This window comes from Athene cunicularia (assembly GCF_003259725.1).
Source record: "Athene cunicularia isolate RWA chromosome Z unlocalized genomic scaffold, athCun1 chrZ_part2, whole genome shotgun sequence".
NCBI classification, from domain to species: Eukaryota; Metazoa; Chordata; class Aves; order Strigiformes; family Strigidae; genus Athene; species Athene cunicularia.
In genome coordinates, this window is record NW_020799143.1 from 15,075,712 (window position 1) to 15,095,254 (window position 19,543).

A 19,543-nucleotide genomic window follows, 5' to 3' on the forward strand; every position below is an offset into this window, starting at 1 on the left:
AGACAGCACACACTCTGTGCACTCCGGACTGATGGGGACATAGAGAACCTTGGAGCAGCAATATAGAGGAGAGCGGTGTCTAAATGAGACAATTTCCTATAGATGTTCTCAATCATTCTGAGATTCTGAGGGGAAAATTGCATCCAAATGTCAAATATACTTGAGTTGCAGGCTAGACCTCCCTTATCTTGAAAGGTTTCATGTGTGAGTAGATAGAAAAAGGTACATCTTGGATCTTGTGCAAATAGAAAAATAAAAGATCTTTAAGTAGCTCTCATCTAGATCTAATATCTAAGCCACAAGTCAAAGGTGACGCCAAGTATATAGTTACAAACTTGTGAAGCTAAACAGCTTTCAGGAAAGGAGTGCAAGGGAGATGGTTGGAAGAAAATGTTAGCTAGACATTAGAAATGGTTAGCTAGAGCTCAGAGCTGAAAGCATGCAACTGCAAATGCAGAGAGAAGGTAGATTCTGATGAGATGATCATGTGAGATATCAATAATGAGTTCATACCACTAGCTAGATTAGTATCTACTGATCAGATGTTGGTGATACGAGATGTACATGTTGAATGGTAATGACCAGTAAGTTGGTTTATTTTGCAGCAGGAGAGGGGTGCAGGGGGGACTGGTAAGATTAGAAGAACCTGTGTTATGCTGCAATAGTAAACAAGACCAGAAAAGTCAATGGACAATGTAGTTTCAGGAACAGTTAGGTAGATAAGACCAGAAGATTAATATGCTAAAAGAGGTGATTCCTTCTTTTTGTGAACTTGGCTCCAAATGGTTTTGTTAAACAGAGTTGTTTGGAAGGAATAATTTCAGAGGAATGGAATGTTGAGTCAAAATGCTAGAATAGTACAGTTCAAGGCAAGTAGTTAAAGTGTGTTCAGTGAACTTCAATAAAGAAAATATGGAAGTGCTACCAGAAAGACTAAAAGGAGACAAACTGAAGAGATGAGCATGCCTTTTCCTCTCTTGCAAATGTCTTGCATTCATACTTGAAGTGTGGGAATTGGACTAGGTGAAGAGTCAGTAGTCTGAGATAAAACTGTGATGTGATCTTCAGTGCTTTTCTTGAAAGAAGACTCAGATATGATAGGTTTGGAGGAGGAAGGGTTTGGATGGGAAGAATGAATCGTTTGGCCCTGACAAAAGAGAAACTCAGCTGGGACTGCACATGAGGTGAAATCAAATGCAAAGAAGTTAGTTGAGAGAGGATGAAGCATATGATTGGCATGGAGTTGTCCTGTGCCATGAGTAGGAATAGAGGAAGGTATTAGGAGTTTGTATGTTGAATAATGTAGGCTGTAAGTGGGACTGCTTTGTGGTAGGAGAGAGGGGTACAAAGAATGAAGCATACAGGTCTGAAAGGAACTAAGATCTAGTTTTAAGAAACAAACACTGATACACTGTGCTGATGAGAGTGGTATGAACTGCGCAGGCAAAATACACTTGTAACTGGGAGACTGACAAAGATGGAGTCAAGGGGAGTAGAAAAGTGCAGAGATAGATACAGGGGGACACAAGTACTGTAAATATTAAACACTGGAAATGTGCAGGGAAACAGCAACCCACTATGTCACTGGGGAAAAGCAACACAAGCTATTGAGATAGCAGGCTGTGTGGGAAGACTGGAAGAGGAGGGAGAGAAGCTTGCTTTCCTTGTTCTTACACAAAGCAAGACTAATACAGGCATTTAAGATAGCTTCAGGAAATGTTAAAGGCAAGGCAAAGACATAGTTTGTATAGCCATTTGCTGTAACTCTTCAATATGCTGATGCGTTTGTATCAGCTTCAGGATTCCTGGTATTGGGTAACTGCATTATTTTTTCTTTTTTCAGAGTACTTGTTAAAACTACCAAGGTTGCTGTCTGGTATAACACTTAATTTCCTGAGGCTGTCCAGTACTGTTTTTAAAGGTGCTGGCTAAATGTATCTCAGAAATTGAATACTTATAAGCAGTATTATTGAAGTAATAAAAGTCAGGATTAGCAAACATGGATTGTTTAAGTACATATTTAAAAGTGATTGTCATTTGGTAGATAGAAGTTGTTACAGAATGTATAGGAAATTTCCAAGAATCAAGTCTGTCTTGAAAAATCGGTGTAATACTTTTCGTATGACTGTCATATTTATCATTCTTTGATATCTCTGAAATGTTTTTGTAGTTTGTAGTAGCAGGGATGAAAGGATGATGAGTGTAATTTAAAGCACTAGAATCTGGATTTTAATTTACCAAAAAGCCTTTCTACTCCATCACTACTATGTTTATGTTCAGCAAGATTTACATTTCTAGAGACTAAAAGAACGTGGAAGGAAAATAAATAATTTTGAACATATGTCAGTAATAAAATCCCCTATCTTTAAAGTAATTTCCAAATTGGTGCAATGCATGAACAAGTTTTTGGCTGCTGTGGCAGCAGGAACATACTTTTGAAGTGTTGTTGGATGGTAGGCATGCTAACAGTACTTAAAAAGGCAAATACATAGATTTGAGTTTAGAAGGTGAATAATAGCCAGAATTTATGCTTGCCCCAGATAAGAATGCTGGCAGTTTCTGCAAACCAGAAGCAATGTGTGCTGACAGCTTCATTCTAGGGACTTAAAGCTTGCATCTGAGTCTTCAGAGAAAGCAATATGTACTTGTCTAAAATTAAAGAGCTTTGTTCTCAAACTAACACTGACAGTGATCAGAAGTATGTAACTGGTTTCAGAAAACCAGCCTTTGTCTTGTTTGGACCAAGATAATATCATGTCGTCTTCTGTGGTTTTTAGAATGTGGGTTTGAATTTGTTACTTTCCGTTAGAGTCTGGGAAGTCCTTTGGTGAAGACACGTTTTCCTTCACAAGGATCATTTTTTCCATTTTTACTCTGACTCTACTTCTCCACTCCCTCCTGCCCTGTGGCATCTGTCCTTAATGAAGGCTTCTCTGGTTTCTCTATTGTTAGTCTTTTTCCTCCAGTGTAACTTCAGCCCTGTTGTTTCTTCATTATTCCTTCAGAGTTTAACCTAAAGAAAAAACCCCCAACATTATTTAACCCAAGAAAAATATTAATACCGTTATCAATACAAGGACTCCTAGAACATTCTCTTCTGACTTGTTTCTGTTTTCTTTGTTTTGCTATAAACTCTTTGAAACAGGAACTGTTTCTAAGTGAGTCCTGTAATACAGATTTTTAGAAGAATAGCTATGAAAAAGCTCCATATACAAACACACAGAACTCTTATATTTTTATATAAAAGTATAATCCATATGTAATATATACAGAATGATATGTATAATATATAACATACAGTATATATAGTATGTAATATAGCTGTCATAAGTTATAAAATACATAATTGTCTATATATGATGTATAAAATGTTATGTGTGTATTTATTACATACAAGGTTATGCTAGCATAACAAAAGGTCTTTATTTTGTGGGCTGCTCATTATGTTGCCAGTGTAGCTGCTGGTACAAGCGCTAGCAGTGCTTCAGTGGATCTGCACTTGATACAAGCAACTAAAGTTTTGGGTTGACTTATAGAGCCTAAAAGCATGGAGTAGGGAAGAAACCCCTTCTTTTCTGTTGGCAAAGACCCTTACGTGGTAGCAGCTACCTTGGAGAGATGTCACTGAACTGGAAGAATTCCATCTGATGGCAATATCTGGCATCCTTGCTGCAGGGCCCCGCTGGCGTGGTAGGATCCACAGAGGCTGCACAGCGCAGCTAGGCTGCTAGGGCTGAAAGTGCCAATCATGCTGGCAGTACTATAAAATTATTTCCTCTGTATCAACAAGATGTTAAAAATCTTGGATTTAACAATTATACTAAACTTCTGTTAAATAGTTAATTGCTGAGCACTTCAGTGGAGAAACAGGTGAAGTGCTCCTTTACTGGGTGTGGTGTCAAATCGTTTGGGTGCGGTCACCCACATCTGCCATTCCTGTTCACAAGAGTGATCTTTTTGAATACCCTTGAGTGTACTGTCTTTCTAATTTTGGTGCCTGGGCTTGCCCTCCAGAATGCCAGAGGGAAGGGAAGAGAAAGAAGCCTAGCTCTTTAAAGTGAGCAGAAATGCACAGCAAAGATTAGAGCTGCTGCTCAGTGGAGTGCTAAGGAAAAGATAGGACCTTTCTTTCTCCCTTGCACTCTGTGTCTGCAGTCTGTAATGATGTGGGAAGTAATCAATGGTTAATAAGCTACACTTTATAATGCAAATAGAAAAATAATTTTATTGGGGAGCGCTGAAGCCTGTTTTTTCAGTTTTACAGGTGTAAAACTAATTACAGTATTCAGATTAAAAAATGGGATTTTGAGTCAACAAAAGTACCGTGTGTGTACTTGTAGGTGGTACTGGCTGTAATTCAAATTGATAGCAATCCAGGCCTTTCTTGTGTTGGAGTGACTTAATTTTCCTTTTTTAAAAAAAAAAAAAAAAATCCTCAGGAAATACAGCATATAGTCTAAAATACAACCTAAATAATATATTTAGTATTTATGTCTTATGTAAGTATTTTAAGGAGCTCTTAAATTTTCCTGTTATAGTAATGAAAAATTGAATTTAGAATTTTGCTAGGTAGCAGGCTTCACCATAGCTACTTTGATCCTTGTTGGCTGTCTCAGTTGCCTTCTGTGGTCTCTTTGGAGGTGACCCATGTAGATCAGTGATTTGCTGGCCTCACATTAGAATCTGTTTTCTCTTCTTGTGTTGTAATTTTTCTCTATCATTTTTCTCTTGAACTGCACTGTCAATCAATAAATACATATTTTTGTTTCAGAGAAGTTAATGTGGCAGCTTCATGACTGCAACTAGTGTTTATTTTCTTTGTTCAGATAGAGAAGAACTTTATAGCCTTCTAGAGCAAATATGGGGAACTACGCCTATGTTTGTTAACTTTCCTTACTTTAGTAAGGTTAAAGAATATAGTTGAATCTCTAATGCAAGGACTAAAAAAAACCCCTAACTCTAGAGATGGACGAGTTTAGTGTTCTGTGGCAAAAACTGTGTAGCATAAGTCTGTAGAAGAAACACCAATACATTTTACAGTGAAACAAGTATGTATCAGTGTAAAAGTGGAGTGAGAACAGCAGAGCGTGAAGTGGTCTTTTTAATCTTCATAAGCCAGTTGAAATCAGCATTGCTTTTCGTATTTTGAGTTTTCATTCCTAAAGGAGAATCCCACAGCAGAGAACTGAAAGTGAGTTCTGAAAAAGAGGAGAAATTACACAGTGAGGAAATAATCAAGAGACCAAGTAGAAAAGGAGTTAAGAAAAACAGATAAGACTCCAACTGAGAACCATAAACTTCATGTTGTTTTGCAGTAGCTTCACGGAGTGCTTGGGACATGCTGAAGGTCTTGTATCTGATTTTTTTTTTTTTATAGATAAGGTGGCAAAAGGTTTTAGTTTGTCAGTGTTGTTATTGATGTAGCAGCAGAGCAGAGAGATACAACTTCTGAGCATTATTTCAGTTACCTTTTGAGAAGTTACTTTGTGAGAAAAGGACTGCTTGGAGAGTGTGTAGGGAAGGAGAAGCTGCCTTTATCCCAGTATAGCATTGTTTTCTGGTTTATATGAGGCAATTTTTGCAACCCTTTACTGCTACAAAAAAGCTATATGCTATTGAGACTTAGTGTGGTTTGTGTTGTTTGAACAAGTGGAAACAGGAACTATGAAAAATTTAGAAAGACCTTCTATTCAGAACATTTGTTTGAAGCAGATTCCTGTAGTAGAAAATAATAACAAAGAACAAACTTAAGATCACTTTTTCATCTTCTTTCTGACTTCAGTATTTGCTTTCTGACATCAATTCTCTACACAGTAAAAAATTTTTTTTTTGTGGGTGTGGAAAATAAATGTTAAGACCCAAAAATGCAATCCTTATGCATCTTCTGTAATAAAGCATGAAAAAGGAACAAGATTTTCCCCATGAGACAGTTAAGTCTTTAATCATGCCACTACAACACAAATGTTACATATATGCAGTAATGGTTTGGGATAGCTTTTGCCAATACTGTCCTTCTGTGGACTTAAATCTCTGTACTACAATTGACATTTCACATAATTTATAGATGGAAGAGACTTGCTGAAGACACTGTTTCTTTGTTCTAAAGGGACATTCTCTTCCCGCACCCAAGGCTCTGCGGCTTGTTACATAATGGGTAGTTTTCAAATAACGTCTACAGAACTACAAAGGCTCCATTCTCGGCTTATTAAGTAGAGATGCAGTGGTGGGCACTTTCAAGTTTGTTTACTGTGGTATAGTGCATCTTTGTATTTGTCAGAATAAAATCTTAACATTTAGAAGAGGAGATAAGGAAACCAAATGAACCAAAATAAACACAGATGTTTCAAAGGAATTAGGTAGAAAATTAAGCAATGATAGTAGTAGCTGACTCATTTCTCTAAAACATGTTTAAACAGGGAGAAAACAGTAAGTGATAGGAGTGGCAGAATCATGGAATGCCTGAGGTTAGAAAGGACCCTTGGAGGTCATCTGGTCTACCACCCCTCCTTGCCCCTCCCACTGCTCAAGGAGGACCACCTAGAGCCAGTTGCACAGGACCATGTGCATATGGCTTCTGAGTATCTCCAAGGATGGAGACTCCACAACCTCTCTATGCTAGTGATCAGTCACATCACAGTAAAAAAAGGTGCTTTCTAATGTTCAGGAGGAACGAGTGCCCATTGCCTTGTGCCCTGTCATTTGGCCATCCAGCAATGGGCTACAAAAACAATTAAGGGCCTGGAGTATCTCACATATGAGGATGGGCTGAGAGCTGGGTCTATTTAGCCTTCTCTAGGCCTATCGCTGGATACTCTCTAGTATTCCAGGTGTGGCCTCAACAGTGATGAGTAGGGGAAAGATCACCTCCTTCGACCTACAGTACTTTTTATAAAGCAGCCCCGGATGACATTCACTTTCATTGTCACAAGGGCACATTAGTTGCTCATGTTCAACTTGTTGTCAGTCAGGACTCCCAGGTCCTTTTCTGCAAAGCTGTGTTCCAGATGGATGGCCCCCAACACTACTGGTGCATGGGATTCTTCCTTCCAGTGCAGAACTTACCCTTGTTGCACTTCATGAGATTCTTAGCCCATTTTGCCAGACTGTTAAGGTCCCTTTCAATGGTAACACAGCCATCTGGTCTATCAGCCACTCTTCCGGTTTTGTCTCATCAGCAAAAGAAAGCAAACTCAGAGCTTAGTTTTGCAGATTGCTGCTGTGGTACTACAGACTAGGGTTCAAATAGGTTAGAAGGAAGTGTCTTGTAGGGACTGCTGACACATTTTGTGATTAATTGGTATAATGGTGATATTATCAAGGAAGAACAAACATCCCAAAGCAGTGAAGAGGAAACATGACTTCTGCTGCTAAAGCAAAGTTAGAAAATAGAGTAATAAGCAGTTCATACTGGGTAGCTCACATACCACTTTGTTCACCTATCATAGAATGGTTTGGATTAGAAGAGATCTTCAGAGGAGTCTAACCCTACTGCCATGGGCAGGGACATCTTTTCACTAGATCAGGTTGTGCAAAGCTCTGTCCAGCCTGGACTGAAACACTTCCAGGGAGAGGGCATCCACAGCTTCTCTGGGCAACCTGTTCCATCACCCACATGATAAAAAATTTCTTCCTTGTGTCTAGTCTAAACCTACCCTGTTTCAGTTTAAAACCATTGCCCCTTGACCTGTCACTACACGTCCTGGTAAAAAGTCTCTCCATCTTTCTTATAGGCTCACATTATATATTAAAAGGCTGCAATGAGGTGTCCCTGGAGTCTCCTTTTCTCCAGGCCAAACAACCACAACTCTCTTAGCTTTTCTTTGTAGGAGAGGTGTTCTAGCACACTCCAATCATTTTTGTGACACTCCTCTAGCATAGTTGTAACAGGTCTATGTGTTTCTTGCAGAGTGTACCCAAGAACTAGGTGCAGTACTCCAGGTGGGATCTCATGACAGTGGAGTAGAGGGAAAGAATTGACTTCCCTCCCCCTGCTGACCAAGCTTCTTTTGATGAAGCCCAGAATACAGTTGTCTTTGGGGACTGCAAGTACACATTGCTGATGCATGTCTTATCTTTTATCTACCAGTATCCCCAAGTCCTTCTCTGCAGGGTTGCTCTCAATCCTTTCATCCTCTAGGCTGTACTGATACTGCGAGTTGCCCCACTCCAGATGCAGGACCTTGCCCTTGGCCTTGTAGAACCTCATGAAGTTCCATGTGTCCCCTCCTTAGGCCTGTCAAAGGGCCATCTGAATGGCATCCCTTTCCTCAGGTGAATCAACTACACCACACAGGTTGGTGTCATTTGCAAACTTCATGAGGGTGCACTCAATCCAATTAGCTATTTCATTGATGAACATACTCAGTAGTGCTGGTCCCATTATGGACCCTTGAGAGATACCACTACTCATTTCCACAGGGACGTTGAGCCATTGGCTCTTTGGACTGAGTCTCATTGGCTCTTTGGATGCAGTCATCCAGCCAGTTCCTCATCCAACTAGCAATCCATCCATCAAACCTGTACCTCTCCAGCTGACTGGCAAGAATGTTGTGAGAGACTATATCAAAGGCCTTCCTGAAGTCTAGGTAGATGAGATCTGTAGCTCTTTCCTTGTCCACTGATGCAGTCACTCCATTGTAGAAGAATGTGGATAAATTCTTAAGGGAGATTGTCATCCTGCAACTTGTCTTTGCCTGTAGTTAAAATACTCTTTTGAAAGTATTTACAGAGACTTAAAAGCAAGTACTAATTTATGGTTTAGACTGTCCAATGAATTTACTCGTGCTAGATTTGACTGTTGATAGTGTGGGTGGTGTGTGTAGAGTTTTGGGTTTTTTTAGAATGGGGGAAAAGGTTGGATTTATGGGAGCATAATCTTGAGTTGTTTCTTTTTTTTGGATGGTTACATGTGCAATGTGGATTTTAAGAGTTATTTCTAAACAGTGAGGGAGCAGGTAATTACTTGGCCAACTAGCTGTATATGCTCAGATAGTTGCCCTTGTGTTCATTGGTTGTTGACATTTGATATGGGCTCTCACTTCCTTCTGCTACTGAAGCAAGCAAATAAAAAACCTGCAGATTTCCCTTTGGGAAGGGAGAGACTATGGCAATGAAATTGAATCCAGTAATACACATTTTTCTCTCATTCATGTCTTTCTGCCTGCTTGAGTTTAACAAAATCACATTTCTTTAGTTTTACAGAAGTTGACATGAAGTGGTGCCCTTTACATTTCAGGTCTCTAAATGACATTTGTGCTTGCCAGATATTTTTTCAGAACACCTCTACAGAGCTTGACAGAATCTGTTGATAGTATTACTAGTGCTGATACGGTTTTGGAAAACTTTTTCTACTCTCAGGTGTTTATTTAGAAGGGCACAGGAGAAGACAGGTATTGTAGTTTGTGACCAGGTATTACTGTTTTCCCACTGTTGACGTACAATCACATCCGAATTTTAAATTTAGTGCTTTTCAACAGATACTGAATAGTACATCACACATCTGTTTAAGAACAGAAGAATGCTCTAACTATTTAATGCCAGGAACTAAAAACTAGATTTTTAAGGAGACCTCAGCAGAACTACTTTAAGATGGAAAGTCATCTAGGAGCTCATGCTCTATCTTGATAAGCAGGAAGCCTAAAGGAGACTTGTCATTGTTTATGTATAGGAAATTAGTTTCACAAACACTTACTAACTCTGGAAATCTTTGTGAGGGATTGAAAAAATTAATTCCAAAATTTAAGTCCTAGTTAAAGATCTCTTTATAGCTTGGAACATGCCTGAGGTGTTGGAGGTGAAAAACTGAACTGCCTTTAAAATGATTAGGAGGTACACGTGCTTAGAGAGGCAGATGCTGGTTTTTTGTATGTTGATTTTGGGGTGTTTCTGGTCTTGTTAGGGCAATACTGGGAAAAAAAAATGAGGCAGTAAAAGCTACATCTAGACAGTACAGTAAGCTGAATTTGCCATTCATTTTCTCTCTTTGTAAATATGAAGAACTTAGTTTTTATAAGAAAATGGTGAGTGAACTACCAATGCTTTTAGTCACTGCTATGGCTAATTATCTCACTGCAGTCACTTCACTTATGTATGCATCATTGCACTCTACCTTCCCACTTCCCTCTGAAAGTGGACACAGCCCTTGCTCTGCAAGTAATAATAATTGGTAGTAAGACAAACCTGTTACTCATAGATTTTTGAGCACGTTTCTTATGGCAGGTGTCTAGTTTTTAATTAACTGTTAATGAACATGCCTAGTAGACACTGATACTGCTGCCAACTTACTCCGTTTTATATCACGCTGCTGCTAAGCTCTTAAAAGGTGACAGAGCAGGCATTAGTGTCTTTGAAGTGATGGGAAAGTGATTACATGCATAATTGTTTCTAGGATCTACTATGGCAAATGTCTGGTTACTAAATACATCTGATGAGTGCGTCTGCTATCCATCTCCCTAGTCTTTAGTTTCTTCCTTTGTGTGCAGCACATATTCCCTTTTCCCCTTCTAGAAAGAGAATACAATATACTTCTAACAGTTCAATTTTTTTTAAAATAAAAAGAGCATGAATGTCTCAAAAGGATTATCTTTATCTATATCTTAGGGAGAACTTTAAGCCTATTATGAATAGGTAATATATAAATAAGGAATCAATACACTTCAGTCTTAAACAGCATTGAGCCTCAGACAATAAACATTAAATCACAATATACTTTTGTTGGCTTAAAAAACTGGATTACGTTTTTAGTCTTAAGTCTGTTTAATTTAGTTGGATATTTAAGCATCTTGGGGTATCACTTTCCTCTGATGCTCTAACCATTTTGCAAAGCTGCTAAGATGTTCTGCAGAGTGGTGCATTTCCATTTACAGCTCTTACATTCTGTTCCACCCCTTAGAGTGGGCATTGCTTCCCACCATTTATATGCAGTCCCATCAAAGAAGCAGGACATAACCCTTCTTGTCATATGCTTTCAGCTTCAGAACCTGTTAGAGGGGATTAATCTGTTCGTCATTTCTGAGACTTTTGAAATACCTGGTGTGTAGACTACAAAGCAGAGCCAAGGAAATTGTAGGTAACGTGTCCCCTAACAGTGTGATTTCTAAAGATGTTAAGCTATGCTTCCTGAAATCATGTGGGTTAACTTGTTTGCTAATTAAACCAGGCAAGAGAGGCATGAATAAAGGGAATCTTCACATGCTTTCTGAAGGGATAGGGAGACAAGAATGGAAGAAATTTAGCTTAATTTCTCTGTTTTGTCCTTCCCATGCCCACACTGCAAGAGAAGTTAATTTGAGCTCACTGTTGGAGAAGGGAGGTTTTCTCCACAAATTCTGAAGGGATAAATCGCTTTTTGTTCTTAGCCAATTGCACACAGCTAGGTAGATAATCCAGTGTGATAGTGCAGCTGGGGACAAGTAAAACCAATTCCATGAATGTGGTACAGTACTGCTGATGCATGTTGTCTTATGGCTAGAGTGCAGATGACTGATTGGTTTAAGTGGTCATCAAAGAATGGAATGACTAAAGGTACTGACTCTCTGAGAGAGCTTGCCAAAACATCAGGTTATCTCCTGATGAAGAAACATGGTGGAAACTACTAAAATATTGATAAAATCTGAGGAGATGTCCTCTTGTTCTTTAGAGGCTGGATCAAAAAAACAAACCAAAAACCTCCAAAATGTTGCAGTTCTGTCAGACTTCACAGTGCTTTTTACTGATGTTTCTTCAGTTAAATGAAGTTTCACTAGCAATAGCTGCTTAATTTTATAGAAGGTGGTCTACTTCTTTAACTACTTCAAACAAAAATAATTCTTAATACTTCTTTCCAAATGTTACCTTTTGGGTTGTTGTAAACACATTAAAATAGAAGAATAAGAACTCTTAGCTTGCTTTTTAAATATATTGAAAAATTGACAAGGATAGTGATCAGATGTACATATTACAGTGAAGACTAGCAAGACTCTTTATGCAGCACATGAAAAGAAATTCGTGATACATGGTATAAGAAACATTTGGTAAACTTGTGGCTTTATAGAATTGACTAAAGCAATTGTGGTAAATTTTAACATTTGTCTTACATATGGAAAAATAAGTAAATGATGGATATGTTACAGTTGGGACAGCAGAAAAGTGAGATTAGCAGGCCCAGTCCAGAATTATTCTGTCAGGTACTTGTGTCTACATAAATTTATAAACAGCTCAAGGCATGTCTTGGGATGGGGTTATGCAAAAGAAAAGTGTAGGGTTGTAATAGTTACCAAAATAGTAATAAATCAAGTCATTCATATGCTAGTAGATAATATGCATGTACTATTGACAGTTTGTTGTGAAGTCTTGGGATCTATGGAAGCAGATAAAATATTTTTTTATTATTTTATTTTCGAGTAACTTGTGAAATCCTGTGAGCTTTAGTCTAGGTACGATGTCAGCAGCTGTCAGCAGTACTATAACAATTTTGCCTGTTCTTAACAGGACCACTAACATTCACCAGGTCAAACGCTCATGTCTAGCTGAACTCATCCTGTTCAGACATTTTCTTATCTGTTTTCTCTTTGATCCCATGAATTGGGTGGTACTCTAGCTTTTCTCGTGGTATCTACCTTCAGCAGAGTGATGGTGGAGCATGGCCAAGGTGGAGAGGTTTGTTCTGTCTTCTTTTCATATGCCCGGGCTTAAGGAAGCAGGAAAGAGGCAGAAGATCTGTTTATCTGTAGCAGACTAAAGGAGAGCTATGACTAAACTAAAGATGGTTTTGAAGCTAAATTTTCTAAATAAATCTCTCCTGAGTGTTTTCAATAAATTAAATGGTTAGCTGAACTTGGAAAATATTTATAAACCCCTAAGAACTTTAACTATTTAAACTATGGGGAAGTAATTCCATTATAAGGACTTTGTTTCTAAACTTGCTTACAGGGTATTTTAGCAGACTAGTTACAGGGTTGTATGTCCACTTATTATGATACTGATCTTGCAAGCTGCTTTTGAAACAGATGGAAGTATTTTAATTCATGAACACCATTTTTTTGTGGTTGGGAATTCCATGACCCTATTGATGCTATCTGGAATACCTGAATTTTAAGTTCAAAGTAGGTTCCTAAACACAGTGCTAGTCCGTGAATAATTTTTTTCCCCAAAACTTTGGCTAGAATAAAATATAAATTTAACTACACTAAGTATCAAATTAAGCAGGGTCTTCTAGGGTTTTTAGTATTCAAAATAGAAACCTACTTACTGTTTCCAATTGGGGAAGGAGAGGTGTGTGCGTTTAAATCAGTCTTGCCAGTGAAACTTGTTTTTTTTTCCAAGAGCAGTGATACTCATTCCTATAGAAAGGGAAAGATATTCAGGCCTCCTGCTGCTGTTGTTTTTTTTGTCACTGGTGGTGCTGAGGCAATGCAGTGCTGCCCAAACCAACCTACAGCTATTGAACCTATTCCTCAGGCTGCAGAAAAGTATGCAGCTAGCCTTTTCTGGTTGATGGGACATGAGCAAAGCTGTCCACAGACAGCATGATATAATGCAGTATGTCTAGTGTAGTGGGACAAAGAGGAGAGGCTAGATTTGAAACAAATAAATGAAAAAAATCACTGTTGATTCTCAGCAATTAACTAAACCTCTTTCTTCTCCTTCCCAAACTGTGCTATGCGTTGTTCTTCTGGGGATGATGATACCACTGGGAACAGCAGCAGCAGTTGCAGGCTCAACATCTCTCCCATGGCCATGGACCTCCAGTGCCTCTAACACCACATCCATCAGGACTTCAGCCTCCAGGAATCCCTCCACTCGGAAGCAGTGCTGGCCTTCTTGCCCTTTCTAGTGCTTTGGGTGGGCAGTCTCACTTGGCAATAAAAGATGACAAGAAGCACCACGATGCAGAACACCACAGAGGTGAGAGGCATGGCAGGCCTGATTAGGACATTGTCAAATTTGCCCATTGCTGCAAATTACGTGCATCTCTAAAGAATTAAAGTTATATAGAAAGAAAAAAACTGTTGACAAACTTAAAAATGTCTGCATATATACCACTGAAGCAAAATTCAACTTGGAATTTTTCAGTATTTTAAAAGGGGATCGCTAGGTGTCACCTGCTCTGCAGTTTGCAGGGCATTTTGACATCTGGTAAATGCTTAGTTGTAACACCAGTGGCCTGCACCATATTGTGGAAAACTGTTAAAGTGCATAATGGGTAACTTTTTCAAAGAAAGTGATGTTGTTAAATGGGTGGGTGGGAAGGTAGGGGGAACAAGAAGTTAAAGTTTGAAGTGAATGTATTGAAACAAAAGATTTAGATAATTTCATCTGTTACTTTAGTTTCATAGGCTTAAATTCTAGTACTCAATTAAATGCTGGGCAAAATTGCACTTGACTAATTTTTGAAAAGAAAATAATTTATTCTGTCATGAAATAAAACTAGGCTTTGTGTATGGTTAAACTGTAAATCGTGTCTACAAAATACTGTAATTTTCAGGAAATCACTGTATTAGGAATGTGCAATGACTTATATAAATAAAAGCCATTTTAAAACTGTTCGTGGTTTGTGTTCTAATTTTTTTCCCCCCTTTTTTATTTCTGTTCTTGTCTCTGTGTCTGAACGGGCATGTCTGTGCATTTCTTGGTTACTGCGGGAGCAGACAGAGAGCCAGGCACAGTAAGTACCAAACTTCCTGCTAATATTTCCACTTCTACATAATGTAATAATCAGACATTGCACTGTTTCATCTTCTTTGTAGTTAATTTCATGATATTAGGTGCATGTGTTGTCTGTTAAGATACCTCTTGGTTTATGCAGAACACTAAGTTACCTGTTTGGAGAACTGTATAAATCAGGTTTATTTCTGAGCAGAATGATTTTGAGGAAGCTTTAACTCTAGTTTGCTTATTGGGGGTGGGAGGGATGCTGCAATTCAAACGTTGACTGCAACTTAGAAGTATAACATTATAAGCCAGCATTTAAAATTCTTCCGGTAGGATTTTCAGGAATTAGTTGCAGAACAGGTGAGAAATTTAACATGCATGTGTCATGATGGTGTTAGGCCCTACGAGTTTCTTTAACTGAATCTGTTTAAGCCATACTAATGTCTACTGCTTAATTTGTGCTTCAGGTATAACTTCCATATCAATACATTTTATCCCTCTAGACATAAGCTGTAATAGAATTGGTCTAAGACAATCTTATCTGAAAACCAGCCAAAGAACTGTTTTGTTACAGTTTTTTATACTGTGGTGTTTTGAGTGATATTGCTCTATCAATTTGTTGGAGATGTGCTACTTTGAGGTAATTTCAAGTAAGAAAGCAAATTCTGCTTGTTGATGTCATAAAGTGAATTTGGGCTCTATTTTGTTTCTTTTTCTCAATTAGAAAAGAATTAGGAAAAGTTATTTGACAGTTAGCTTTAGGGTATTTCTGAATTTTATTGGGTGTTTTTATACTAGGGCTTCACAATTTTTTACTGGAAACTGCGTATATTTTGTGGCAGTCTTTTTTGGTTTTTGGTTTTTTGGTCAGAAGCAAGAAGCATTCATTTTAGCTTTCTTAACATTATTAATGGCAGAATAACTGTGGAAATAATTTTTTTTGGGGGGTGGTGGGGTGGTGGTTCCTGAAGCCTCAGACTTACTAAGGATATATTTATTTGAGTGATGTTAGTCACGTGCAGGATTCTCAACAACTTTTGTTAAGAGTTAAGGAAGGAGGTTTGCAGTGTGTGTCTGTTTCCCCGTGCACACATTGGTGCACTGATGGCTTTGAGTTTTGTGTTGGTCAGTGTTTTGGTTCCTTGTCTTTGCTCTCTTCTCCTCCTCTCCTGCCCTGTCCATCATGTACTTTGCTAAAGGGTTTTTGAGTTTAAAATCAGATGCTTCACAGTGTCATGAATTTCAACTCTGAATTCATCCTGTATCTGTGATTAGTTCTTGCCTATGGAAGGACAGCTGTCAAAAATAAAATGAGCCCTTTGTGTTGTGGGAGATTTGCAGTATTACTTGCTTAGTTGACGATATGTGTCAATTTTATTTAATTAAAATACACAAAATTGTTGCTGAAGTTACTTCTGTCTGCATATGTGTGACTCATGATTGCTTGGGTATTATCTATAAGTAGTCTTTTTTTTATGCTGGGTTTACCACTAACCTTTAAACAATCTTGAGGCTGTATTTCCTAGAACTTTGCTATATGGATATATTGCGTTCAGTTTACTACATTATGGTAGCCATAGTTTCTTTCTGGTCCCAGTAGAGAATAGTACTTCATAATTAAAATTAACTTTGGTAGCTGAATGCAGGTGAACTTGAATTTAAAACTGCTTATATACACTGGTGCATTAGAACCTTGGCGTAACAGTAAATGGTATCTTCAATGAAAGAATCATAATTCATTTGAAAGTCCATTTCAGATCTATTGTTAAAATGATCATCTGGGAATTACTTTCTCTTTGAACTCTTTTAATTCTCTTGTGGTTTTAGTGGGTTTCTTTTTAATTTAAACTATATTTTTAAGGATAATATAAAATTGGTTACAAGCACACAAGACATACCAGCAGGTCTTTTAATTATTACATGTGGTTCCAACTGAGCAGTAGGCTTTTATTTTGCAAATTACTTTATAATATCTGGGTCACCAAGATAAGATCAGTTTGATTTTCAGACTAACATTTTAAGTGCATCCTGACAAAGGCTTGCTTTCATCATCCAAAACACCAAAACCCATGCTGTCTCTTAGTGACCTAAATTGACCATGATACATTTCTACAGTATGATTTCTACCAAATATGTCTGTTGTGACCTTCCAGTATCATCAGTAGAACTTGGCAGTTCTACATCTGCAAGTTTGAAATACTAAAATTTAGCGCTTGCCTATTTGGCTTTATGCTGAGGTTTTTTGACATAACTGAGTTAAAGCATATTGTGGCATATTATTTGAGCATATTAATTTGTAAATGAGATGTGGTTTTATTTTTTTAAAGTCTCCTTGGGAAAATAAGCAGTCACAAGCTTTTACGTATTGTATGTTTAGATATATTTCATAATGCACTGTGATTCATGTATTTATAAAGAAGATTATAAAGATGTAGTGATTTAATTATTCTTGATTGTAATCAATGTCAATTTTACCTACTTTTTCTATATTTAAATGGCAAGGGCTACAGTTTTTTATACTAAAAGTTTCAGCAAGTAAAATGAAAGGTCATTTCATCTTACTTAAAGGTAAATGCAGGTTTGTGAAATATATAACATTTAAGTTTGTAATATTAGTATACTTCATACATGAACTACTAAAATTATTTGGCAAAAATAAATTATAGGACTACATGGTTAACTGCAGCTGGGTTTTGGCTGATGTAGCTCTAACCATTCAAAAGTGGGTCGTGTTATTGTGGGAATGCAGGCATCCTTACTATTGTGACAGCCTAGCTGCAGGTAATGAAGCCAAAGAACAAGTTTTGCAACTCAGGCATGTTTTGGGAGACATCAATACAAAAGAACTTTGATGTCTACATCTTTTTCTCTAGGGAACATCCCGGCCACATTTTTCAAACTCATTTTAGGTGTTAATTTATCACTTGCTTTCCCACTGTTCTAGTATCCTGCTTGGTCAGTACAGAAATGCAAATGTTCTGAAGCTACTGACTACTGTATCAGTAATAGTTTGTAGACAGTAATATGTTCATTATGGGATTTACACTAAGCTTGGTGTTTTATCTTTTGTCCTTCTTTAAAACATTGAGCTTGTTTTATAAGACATAGGAAGTACTTGTAAATTTTCAAGGTTGGGTTTTTTTTGTCTTCATTGTTAAGCATTAATGTAGCTATTGTTTTGTAAAGCAAATGCTCTTTTGTTACAGCAGAAAAATATTCTGTGTTTTTAGCTCACTGTCCTATTCTTCCCCTCCCAGTCTTGGAGGAAGAGGGCATGTGCATTTCAGTGCTACTTTTTGGTTAATATTATATGCAAGCTGCGGGTTTTTTTTTGTGTGTTTTAATTCTTTTAAATGGAGTGAGAAATCAAAAAGTTATATGAAAATGTAGAGCATTATTTAGTGTAGCACAGGTGTGCTTCTTGGCCTTTGTGAAGAAAGTATTATTTTCCATCATATAGCTTGTAATTGAAAAACTTGAATTTCTTTAATTAGTTATCTTTTATTATCTCTTGTCAACTTAATAGTAAGTCAAATCTTAGAGTCTTTTTGGATGCAAACCACGAATTAGCCTCGGCAGGGGTTGCTCACATGGAAGAGCTGTGTTGAAGTTTAGTTTGTAGCTGATGCAAAGCAACATGAGGCTGATGACGAAGGACAAGAGGATTGGTGTGGTCTGGTCTAAATTTTTATGGATACGCTGATTCTGACAATTAGCTAGAAAATACTGAAATCAACAGAAGCCTTAGTTTCTCACAGTTGAATCAACGTGGAGTGATTCAAATCCATTTGGGCTTCTAGATTCGCTTGTTCCTCATGTGAACATACTAGTTTAAAATCGTGAGTGAAAAGAGGTTGAAGTCAGCAGCTTTCCATCACCAGTAATTTAAACCAAAACCTACTCACTTTATAAGTCAACTTTTGGATTGTTGATGTGTGTGTTTTGCGAGAAACTTATTCAACGAGTGGAAGTTAATGTTCTTGAGTAACTTTGTATGCAATCTCCTTGTGTCTTTCTGAGAGATGGTTAAGGGCTAGTCTCTCTCTTTCATCATCCACTATATTCCTGTCAGTGAGTCCTGACAATGCACAGTGGGACTGCTGAGCAACTGATGTTTTGGTTGTAGGAGTTAAGACTTGATCCTATTTTCCCACTCAACAAGGGATTGCATTTGTTCCTGTCTGCATATGGGTATCTGTAGATAGCATCTGTGTGTGGTGCAGCAGCACAAGTCTAGTGCAGTGGTTAAATAAACAGAGCAGTCCTGGCTGGTGATAGGGACAAGCACAAGTTGTCAGCTGTTTTAACTGGCTGTAATGGCAGATGATGCAGTTGGTTTGGATGTACAGCAACTCAGTGAATGGCCAAGCACAGAGTAAGTGTGTGTGTGTGTGTCTTTGGGGAAAGGGGTGTGGGGGGAATGAGGAGCCCAGCACTAGAGAAGATCTTAATTGGGACCAGGTGTAGTTGAACCATGAGCACAGATGTGATGTAAATTCTGTTATTTAATTGCTGCAATGATCAGCATAAAGTTAATTGTCAATTTTGTATGTTCTAGTGAGTTGTCCGTGCTGGGGCTAAATGAGATACTGTGGGCTCTCAGCCTGTACCTCTGGCACACATGCTTGTGGTTTGGAAGTAGTTCCTATGGGGAAACAGCACAGCAGTCGAAAAAGTGCATTTGAATAATGTGCGTTATATTCCTAAGAGGGAACCTGCCTTTTCTCTGTGCATTGTGACTAGGTTTTCATTTCACATTTGCTGCTGGTGGTTTCAGTGTTTAACTTTTGCTGGCAGCAATGTTGCTTTAGGATCCCCCATTGCCTGTTATACAGCCCTTATGCAGTCTGATAACTCTGACAGAAGATGGTGTAATGTTAGGCTTTTTAAATTCTTCTGGGATTTATTTTAA

At 38.0% G+C, this 19,543-nt stretch overlaps 1 protein-coding gene across 4 annotated transcripts in view; it reads left to right on the plus strand.

Moving 5' to 3' along the window:
• LOC113489971 (transducin-like enhancer protein 1) overlaps nt 1-19,543 on the plus strand; it is a 78,299-nt gene that overhangs the window by 26,992 nt on the left and 31,764 nt on the right. For 3 of the 4 annotated variants that reach the window (XM_026866055.1, XM_026866058.1, XM_026866056.1), the window contains exons 5-6: nt 13,680-13,884; nt 14,628-14,644. In XM_026866055.1, the coding sequence (XP_026721856.1) occupies nt 13,680-13,884; nt 14,628-14,644 (222 nt within the window). The remainder of the gene's footprint in view (nt 1-13,679; nt 13,885-14,627; nt 14,645-19,543) is intronic. The other variant, XM_026866057.1, reaches the window with a different exon arrangement.